Genomic DNA, 10,657 nt, shown 5'->3' on the forward strand with positions numbered 1-10,657 from the left:
GGAGTTCTACTTATCTAGCAGCGTGTTAGTGATGCAGTATAACAGAAATCCTAAAACTGGGATTTCTGAAGCTCTAAGATCACAGTCTTAAATTGTAGAGAGGAAACTCTAATATATTCTGAAAACGTAATAATTCTTTAGAATGAGATGAAAATAATAAACCAATTGTTTTTATAGTACCAACAGCCAACCTAGCCAATATAGAAAAACAAACAAAAAACCAACTAGGAAATAAAATCCAGATATAACGCTGAAAACTAATAAAAAGTTCAAAACCAGCATTTTGCAGGCTTAAATTGAGGGGTTTTTGACCTCAGCTGGTGCAAGCTGACTTACCTCACATGGAACAGGGCCTATAGAACCTTTTCCTCAAATTTCAGCATCATCCAATAGTTAGATTTAATATTACGACTGTTTTTGTCATACTGGACTTCTTCAACGTCAGTTAGGACTCCAATCACCCAATCTTGAGCTCGTTCATTCCATGTGTAGCTCTTAAAAAGCCCAATGGATTTAGTGTAAGCCTTGAAGAAACTGAACTTCCATCCTATACTCCAAAGAAACCTCTTTGCTGTTGAACACAAAGTTGGTGATGGATTCATTATCACTCTCCACGCGAACCCTCAAGGTTTTCACATATATCAACCAATAAGTCAATTCTATACGTCTTTTATCACTAGTTTTTAATTAAACATTTCTTTTTCGAGGAAGAACATTCTCCTCTCTTTCTACGTAAACACATTATATTCTATTATTTCTTCCAAAAATAGTTATTTAATAACACACAACAACTAGCTATAAAAAATCATTAAATTTTGATACCTACTAACATAGCTTTGATAACAACTAACACTATAAATAACATATAATTATGCTGAATAGGATTATCACACAAAAAATCTAATTAAAAATTTTATTATTGAGTATTTTATCTTCAAATATTCATATGAAATACAAGCTAAATAAACGTATGTATACTAGTTATTGATCTAATTTGAAGAGGAAAAAAATCCAAATAAATAATTGTAGAGTTATTTTAGTAATTCCTAAACTAAAAATAAAAAATAAAATTACCAAACATGAAACATGATATTTGATTTCTGGAAGTAAATAGAAAAAAAAATAAAAAAAAGATCTTAAAGAAAAATATTTTTCTAAATTTTAAAAAAAATAAAAATAAACAAATAATTTCCCCTAAAAATCCTCCGCCTTGATTTTAGACGAGTCTTTGCTGAAGGAGTATGTTTCTCGAATGGAGAATCGGTATGCAATATATGCTACGATAGTAGTGATGTTATCTGATCCAAAAGAGGTATATTGATCTAACATATGATCTTTGCACAAGAAATAATTATATTGATTTTCTGAAACTCTACAACTTATTCTTGGATATTCTACTTTATTTGTTCTCTGTTTCAGATTTTTTCTGCTAATGGCTGACATATATAATCAATTAAGGAGAAATGTATCGAATCAGCAAAGGTGCCCTCCAGCACACAGGTGTTAAGTATTATTACCAGCGCATTGTTTCTATATTAATTTGAAGGTCTATAACATCATATTCAAGAAATTAATGTAAGTGATTTTAATGCAGTGATCAGTAAGTTTACGGTCTCTTGCAATAGCATATCAGGAACCTGTATATATTCACTTTACCATTTTTCCTGGTATATTGTCAAATAGGCTGAAGTTATTGGCTTTTGTTCTTAATTATGAACAGGAAGGAAAGCTTAGGAGGTCCTTGGAAATTTATGGGCCTCAAGCCTTTATTTGACCCATCAAACGTGATGCAGTAGAGTTAATTCATAGATTTGTTTTGCAGGATTAATACAGGCCCAAAATTCATCAGCGTAAAATCCATTTTTGTGTGAAGTTTATCCACAACTTCATCACTTAGGATATCGGGCATGGTAAAGCCTTCATTTAGCATGGGATTTTGGCATAGTTTTGAAATTTCAGCTCGGCCTGACGAGTCGACCCTCGGTATCTAGCTGACCCGAAATTAGAACTAGACTGGGTTGAAGAAAAAATAAAGAAAAAAAATTTTTTATGTGACCCTGGTTGACCCGACAAGACCCGGTTAAGACTTGGCCGCAAAACCTGTTGATTTTTTTTTTTTTTTTTTACTAAAACAACATTTTAAATTTTTTTTAAAAAAAATAAATTGATCTGGCTAACCCGGTCAAAAACCCGGAACCCGAGTCTTGGACCGGAGCCTGCTACTAGAAAGGATCTTAAAACCATGGAATTCGGTTGCCGTGATCTTAATATATCTAACTCTAAGGAAGTTATCGGGCATGGCAAAGCCTTCATTTAGCATGAGTTTTTGTGTGAAGTTTTATTTAAGCAATGTTTAAATCACTGTATATTGGATTGTCAGCTGCGGTAGTTCTTGTAATGAGTCCTCGTAATGAGATTATCGTTTATTTCTAACCTATGAAAATTTATGTACATGCATCTTTCTGGTGTCCACTTTTCTATCATTATTTGCAATTTTGTCACCTAAAGAACAAAACTGAGCTTAAGATCCAAAATTCAAATTCATAACTATATATATAAGAAGGAAAAATTAGTGACAACTATAAAATAATAAAGTAATAATAAAAACCAATGTAACAGATAATAAGTAAACAAGATTTTAAAAATAAAAATGAAAAAAATGAAAATAGAAATCATGAAAAGATATGAGATCTAGAAGTTATTTTAAGTTGTTACCTTGCTAAAAAAATGCTTGTATATAAAATAATTTTTTTATTATAAATCTAATATAAATATTTTTTTATACTACCAAAATTAACATATAGTAACGAAATGCCAACGAAAATAGCAATAGAAAATTTCTATCGGTAATATTTTAAATGCAAATAGCAACATAATATGTTCTGTCAATAATTTTTTACGGAATACAAAAAATAAAAAATAATAAAAATTCCATTAGCAATCCATCAGAAATTTGACATGATAATATTTTTTAATGGAATTGCTTATGGACATTCCATCGATAAATTTAAATGAATTAAAATCCAACAGTTATCTCTTCTCCCCTTTCTTCTTTCTCTTCCTTCTAAAAAAACAGAAGCAATCCTTTCATCTGTTTTCTCACAAATTCAACCGTCCCAAACTGTCATTATCCACTTACATCTATCACTATCAACATTACTAATCTATTGACTCAATTTCTTATAAAGCTTGCTACACTAAATAAGTAAACCTATCAATTTTGTTGCATTAATGTATATGAATTTTTTTAGAATTTAGGAGAAATTGATTTTATTTATTATTTGATGAATTGAGTTTAATTTTAAACTTATATATGTTATAATTGTGTTTTTTAATGGGTATCAATTACTTATTTTTAATTTTATTGTCAAGTTGAAAATTCAAAAAAATTGATTTTTGTTTTTTGAGAGTTGATATATATATATAAAAGGAATCCAAACAATTATAGAATGAAGAACAGAGACACCTAATTAAGCTTTAAACTGGAAAATCTATAAAGTAGAAAACAACATTTGTAATTAAGAAGAGTATAATCCACAAGAATTACATATCATGATTGATAGGAATCTAATTTGAGAGTACTTTTCTTTTCCATTACGAAAGTGATTCATCCGTCCCGTATGGGCTGTGGCATGCAGCTTTAAGTGGAGATTGATACTGGAAATGCAAATTTAACTCCTCCATTGACGCAAGGGAAGGCGGTCCTCGAGAAATACTGCTATTCTATTGTTCTAACTTCTATGCCCTTCTTAAACGGCATCCATGGCTGCCGCTCGATGGTTTCAGCCAGAAAGAAAGCTGCGACCATTTCACATGTACCTTTCAGCTGTCGCTTTTAAGTGAGTGTGTTCCATCATGATGGTGAGACGCGACTGCCACGCCAAAACAATCCTGTACAACCGTCTCCGATGATGGCGTTTGATGTGCATTACTGTCTGCATCATGGTGGTGAGACGCGTGTAAGAAAAAATCAATAATCAAGTTCTAGTAGCGCGTTTTTATACCCTTTTTTTTTTTCTTTCTAGAAAAACATGTTGATTATTTAAAATAAAAAAAAAAAAATTTGGTTATTTTTTGGCTGATTCAAGTAAAATTCTCATTCTTTAAATTACAATATATTTAATTTTAAATTATTTATTTAATTTTTTTTAATTTTATTCACGTAATCCATGTCACAAGTTCAAAAAAAAATTGGAAGATTGCCAATTAAATCAGATTTTTGATTATTATTTTTATTTTTAATTTCATGCATTATTATACTTAATTTTACATATCTATCATAATTAATTGAAAGTTATATGTAAACTAAAAATAAAATAATTTTTTTGTGATATTATTAATATAATTAAAAAAATTAGGGTAAAAATAATGTTTATATGACAAGTAAATCACTTGGAGTTTTTTTTTTTTCTTTTTATTTTTTCATTTGAGCAATTTGATGAACAACTACGGTTCCAGTTTCAAATGATAATCAACTCAGTCAATTCAATCACACGTACACCATTAATTATTCGGACTTCTGCTGTCATTTCAACTTATATGCTTCATTATTAGCCGCAATATATATATATTTTTTTCAAAAAAGCAATTTTTTCAATAAAAAAAAATGGAAAGCCGGATAAGTTGAAAAAGTTTCTGTAAAGTGTTTTCACCCTTGAATTTTTTTCTTCTCTTTTAATTATTATAATTTTGTTTGAAACAAAATTAATGTTCAGAGAATTATAAAATAGTATTTAAAATTATAAACACTCAAAATATTACGAGATGTTATGAACATTGTTTCCACCTTAATTTTTTTTTTCATCATTTTTTTATTTAATTATTTTAATTTTCATTTAACTTGGTTTTGAGAAATTGATGCTAGTAAACTATACATGGAATCTTGAATATATAAGGCAATGTGAAATCAATGAAATATTAAATACAAAAAAAACCCAAAAAAAATAGAATATAAGAGAAAGACACAATCCATTGGATGTTGATAATTACCCATAATATGTTTTTTTTATTTTATTTTTATCACTTAACTTTTTTTTATTCTAAATTAATCCTCTCACACTAAATTGATTTGGGATTGTCTTTAATGTTTTGTTTCACCTAGTTTTATATAAGACTCTTACAATGTTAAAAATAAATTTTGATGTTGAGTTAATTTTTGATTTTATAAAATAAAATTTAATTTTTTCTATTCAAATCAATTAAAATTTTAGGGATCCAATTCCAAATTAAAATAAATATTCAACTTTTTTTTAAGAAATATTTGTATCTATGCTTTTCAACTCAATTTTTTATTAAAATTAAAAGATTTATTATTACTTATTGACATGTATAATTATAATTTATGATAATTTTATGAAATTTTTAATGACTATTTTTGTGATTTTTAAGAGAAAAATGACACTTGCATGTTATACATAATGGCTAAATTGGATAAAATAAAACAAAAGGTCCGAACAATCAAAACACCCTATCTAATTAAATGGTTGAAATCAGGGGAAAAAAAGTAATCTAGGAAATGTATATTAAAATGGGCTATAATTTAGAGCGTATTAATTTATAAGTAATTAGGCTATAGAAATAATTCTTTTGCAAGGATATTTTAGAGGTCAGAGATCCTGTAGAAAATCAACGAAGATGGCGGATGAGAAGAGACGACACAAGAAATTACTAGGTAATTTGTTTGCAATTTATCAACACTCAACAGTGGCCCTACCTGGGATGCATCAATTTTCCACACCAAAGTTAATGTTTCCCATGTCTATAAACAATGTAATCATGAAGCTAACTTCCATTATTTATCCTTGCAATTAGCAACTAAGTATGAAACAGCTTAAACACTTGGCATCAATGGATAGGATCCTTGCATTCCTATTTATCATTACAAAACTACTTTTATTCCTGTTCAAGTTCTCCACTGCCCTTGACAGCATTAGTCCATCAGCATTTTTGATTGATGGCAAGACATTGGTCTCCGACAAGGGAACTTTTGAACTGGGATTTTTTAGTCCTGGCATTTCCAAGAAAAGTTACTTGGGAATATGGTACAAAAATATCCCAGATAGAACCATTGTTTGGGTTGCAAACCGGCTCAATCCTATTAATGATTCCTCTGGCTTGTTGAAGGTGGCTAACTGCAGCGACCTTGTACTTCTTAGCAACAGCACTAATACTGTTGTTTGGTCTTCAAACTCTACGAAAAAAGCAAAAAGTCCGTTGTGGCAACTTCTGGATTCCGGGAATCTAGTCTTGAGGGACAAAGATGATGGAAGTAGTGGATTCTTATGGCAAAGTTTCGATTATCCATGTGATACAATGTTACCAGGAATGAAGATTGGATGGGATTTAAGGGCAGGATTGGATAGGCGTCTATCATCCTGGAAGAGCTCAGATGATCCATCTCCTGGAGACTTTAAAATGGGGCTCGAACAAGAGAGTAACCCCGAGGTAGTAGCCTGGAAGGGCTCGAAGAAGCAATACAGGAGTGGTCCATGGAATGGCGTTGGATTTAGTGGTTCTACAGAGTTTATGCCTAACCCAGTTTTTGATTTCACTTTTGTCTCAAATAACGTTGAGGTGTACTATACATTCAACCTCAAGAGTGAGTCTACAGTGATCACAAGGTCAGTTTTGAACCATACTACCTACGATCGTCAGTGCTATACATGGAATGAAGAAGCTCAAACTTGGGAGCTCCAAGTTTCTGTGCCAAGAGACCGCTGTGACAATTATGGCCTTTGTGGTGCAAATGCAAATTGCATTTTCAATGCCACACCGGTTTGTCAATGTTTGGAAACATTCAAGCCCAAGTCACCAGAGGAATGGAACAACATGGACTGGTCTCAAGGGTGTGTGCGAAATAAGGAATTAGACTGTCAGAAAGGAGATGGATTCATCAAATTTGATGGACTCAAATTGCCAGATGCTACACATTCTTGGGTCAACAAAGATATGAATCTCCAGGAATGCAAGGCTAAATGCCTAGTAAATTGTTCCTGTATGGCCTATTCAAATTTAGATATTAGAGGAGGAGGGAGTGGCTGCGCTAATTGGTTTGGTGATCTGATGGATATCAGACTGGTTCCAGGTGGAGGCCAGGAACTATACATTCGGATGCATGCTTCCGAAATAGGTATGTTGTTGCCATAGTTTTTGTTAATCCATCAGCATGTGAAAAAGCCACTGAAATTAACCTTGGTTTCCTTGATCACAACTTCATTGATTCAGTTTTAGCTGACATCCAAGTCTTCTTAATTTGCATCGTCAGGAGACCGTGAGGCTAAAGCTAAAATGAAGATTGCTGCGATAGCTACAGCTGCCTTTGTCTTTATCTTGGGGATACTAACGATCAGCTATCATATCTTGAAAGAAAAGGCAAAGTTTGCAGGTAAAGTTTCCCAGACTGATCACCTCCACTAAATAAATGACCGTCATGTTTGCTATATATTTCAATTGGAGTTATAAGCTTGCAGAAACAAACAGCAGAAAAAATATATAATTACATAGAGGACACATTCTTCTGTAAATTGTAAAAGAAATATACAAAGAGAACGTCAAATCCTAGATCTTCAATCAATTCAATTTCCGTAACTAGCAAAGTAGAAACATTACTGTTCTGTGTTGTAGTTCATTTTGGTATTGACTCGCAGATGATATTAGCTAATTTGGATTGATTTAATGTTTTGATCATTTTCAGCACTTCGAAAGTTTTCTTCAATAAATGAACCTAATGTTTTAATATTTTGTATCCTTCTTTTCTAATCTTTTAATATTTTACATGGTACCAAGAAAATACTTCATTTGAGAGAACAGAAAACGACTGGGAAAATGATAAGAACAATGGTGGGCAGAGGGAAGACATGGAGCTACCACTGTTCGCGTTCTCAGCCATAGCTGATGCCACCAACAACTTTTCAGTCAACAATAAGCTAGGAGAAGGTGGATTCGGACCTGTCTACAGGGTAAACTTCCATAAAAGTTGAGTTTCTATAAGAGCAATAAAGCATATTGTTTTATGCAGAGCGTCACAAGTATTTTATAAATTTTGTCCTTCAGGGTAAGCTAGAAGATGGACAGGAAATTGCTGTGAAGAGGTTATCAAGGCGTTCTGGTCAAGGATTCAATGAGTTCAAAAATGAAGTGATACTAATTAACAAGCTTCAGCACAGAAATCTTGTAAAGCTTCTTGGTTGCTGCAGTCAAAGAGAGGAGAAAATGCTGATTTATGAATACATGCCTAACAGAAGCCTGGACTCCTTCATATTCGGTACACTACGGATCCCTTTTAACCTGATAAACATAGCTGTCCTAGGGTCTTGATAATAAGAAAATGCTTTAAGTTATTGTTTCTATTAAATTTGTTGTTTTAAGTATTCCAATAGCAGCTTGGCCTAATATGAACGCTTGACTTACCAGATGAGACAAAAGGCAGACTGTTAGACTGGTCCAGGCGTTTCAACATCATTTCTGGGATTGCAAGGGGGCTTCTCTATCTTCATCAAGATTCCAGATTGAGAATTATACATAGAGATCTCAAAGCAAGTAATGTTTTACTTGATGATCACATGAATCCAAAGATTTCTGATTTTGGTTTGGCTAGAATGTTCGTGGCTGACCAAACTGAAGGCGACACAAGCAGAGTGGTGGGAACTTAGTAAGACATCTGACTCATTAGCCAGTTCTAATATTCCTATATTACCATTATGTATTCTTATGTTAAACGCTTCATGCAGCGGTTACATGGCACCAGAATACGCCACCGATGGTCTCTTCTCAGTGAAATCCGATGTCTTTAGTTTTGGTGTCTTGTTGCTTGAGATAATAAGCGGAAAGAAAAGTAAAGGGTTTTACCATCCAGACCATAGCCTTAGCCTTATTGGACATGTAAGTATTCAAGGTTAAATTGCTCTGTCTTATTACATGTCCCGAGCTCATGGCTGACAGCAAGTCTTTTGTTTGTCTTAGACATGGAGATTGTGGAATGAAGGCGACGCATCAGAGTTAATCGACGCACTGAGAGATGAGTCCTGCAATCCCTCAGAAGTGCTGAGGTGCGTACACATTAGCCTCTTATGCGTGCAACAGCACCCTGATGACCGGCCAAGCATGGCCTCTGTCGTGTGGATGTTGGGAGGAGATAGTGCATTGCCTAATCCAAAAGAACCGGCTTTTCTTAATGACAGAGGTCCGCTTGAATCAAGTTCATCCTCCAACAAGGTTGGATTATCTTCAACCAATGAGATCACTGTCTCAGTCTTAGAGCCTCGGTAGCTAATTACTGGATATGAATTTTTCACTAATTTCACAGGTTGTGGTAATATTAATTATTGAACCTATATTCCTTTAGCTGGGAAGCTTAACTTGAATTAATAAGGTCTGGTCATAAACTTTTTAGCAGGATCGATCAACTCTAATTGTATTTCTGAATTATATTCTGTTTTCTCAACATATATGATGCATATATGTTGTGCAACTTTGTATCAGTATCTATAAGCACAGCATGAGGTTATAGGAGCATCAGCATGATGCATGCTGTGTCCGAAAATCTTAATTGAAAAATTGCCGAAGCAATCTTATAGTGTTGTTTCATGTGATTTTTAAGCAAGAATGACCTTGGCAAGAAAAAATATTGAAGCTGTGATACTTGTCAAGGGAGGCTAGGATCGAAATCATCTTAAACTCTCTCTCCACATAAGAAACTCAACTACTTTATGACGTGATCAATATATGAATGTCAAATTAATGTTTCTCTAAAACTACTTACTAAAATAAATCTAAATGTTACTACTATAATTTTGAAACTCATTCGAGGCTGAAATTAAACTGGGTTTAAAAAAAATAGAAAACAATAAAATCTAGAGTGACCTAGCGACCCAATTCACCTAGTCAAAAACTCAATTGTAACTTATTAATTTTTGTTATTTTCTTTTTTTACTAAAATGAAGTGATTCAATTTAAGAAAAAAAATAATCCGGGTAACTCGGTCAAAACCCAGTAACCTGATCAAAACCTGAAATCAGAGCCTTAGACCGGATCGAGTTTAAAAACTATGGTTACAAAAAATATATATATATATATATTGAAGAAAAAAATGAGATCATCTAAAAAACTATATTTTTAAAAAAGTTAAAATATTTTATTTCTAAGTTCATTTATTCTAACCCACAACTTATATCCAATTATTATCTAAGTTTATTTTGCAAGTTTATTTTCAAGTCAAGTCTTTGATATAAATTTAGAATTAATCTTTGTATTAACTTGTTAATATTTTATTTTATTTACTTTTCATGTTATTGATAACATACATGAAAAATGAAAATTAAATCTTATGCAATTATTCACCAAATTGAATAAAAATAATTGTCAAATCCTCGAATTAGAAATCTCAATGTTGACCAATTTAATTTTTTTTCTTAAAGTTAAAAACATGTAGAGGCATTGCTAAAAACATTTCTAGTAGAATTGTTTTTTAAAATAGTATGGGGATTAACTTGATGTAACACGGTTAATTTTACAGTTTCAAATGTAACTTAAATGACTGGTAAAAATATAATTTGACTCAAAATAAATATTCAAAATGAGATTTGTTTTATAAATATTAAGACGACAACATATTAAATCGATTCGGGTCAATCTGGATTAACAGGACAATCCTCATGTC

At 32.1% G+C, this 10,657-nt stretch overlaps 1 protein-coding gene across 1 annotated transcript; it reads left to right on the forward strand.

The window, feature by feature from the left end:
* The first annotated feature begins 5,812 nt into the window (after positions 1 to 5,812).
* LOC118047498 (G-type lectin S-receptor-like serine/threonine-protein kinase At4g27290) lies at positions 5,813 to 9,529 on the forward strand. The gene is made up of 7 exons (XM_035056801.2): positions 5,813 to 7,129; positions 7,265 to 7,384; positions 7,786 to 7,958; positions 8,053 to 8,263; positions 8,413 to 8,650; positions 8,730 to 8,880; positions 8,962 to 9,529. Exons 1-7 carry the CDS (start codon positions 5,821 to 5,823, stop codon positions 9,265 to 9,267), a joined length of 2,508 nt encoding a protein of 835 aa, XP_034912692.1. The 5' UTR covers positions 5,813 to 5,820; the 3' UTR covers positions 9,268 to 9,529.
* Positions 9,530 to 10,657: the final 1,128 nt, after the last annotated feature.

The sequence above is a fragment of the Populus alba genome, chromosome 11 (assembly GCF_005239225.2).
Source record: "Populus alba chromosome 11, ASM523922v2, whole genome shotgun sequence".
Classification (NCBI taxonomy): Eukaryota; Viridiplantae; Streptophyta; class Magnoliopsida; order Malpighiales; family Salicaceae; genus Populus; species Populus alba.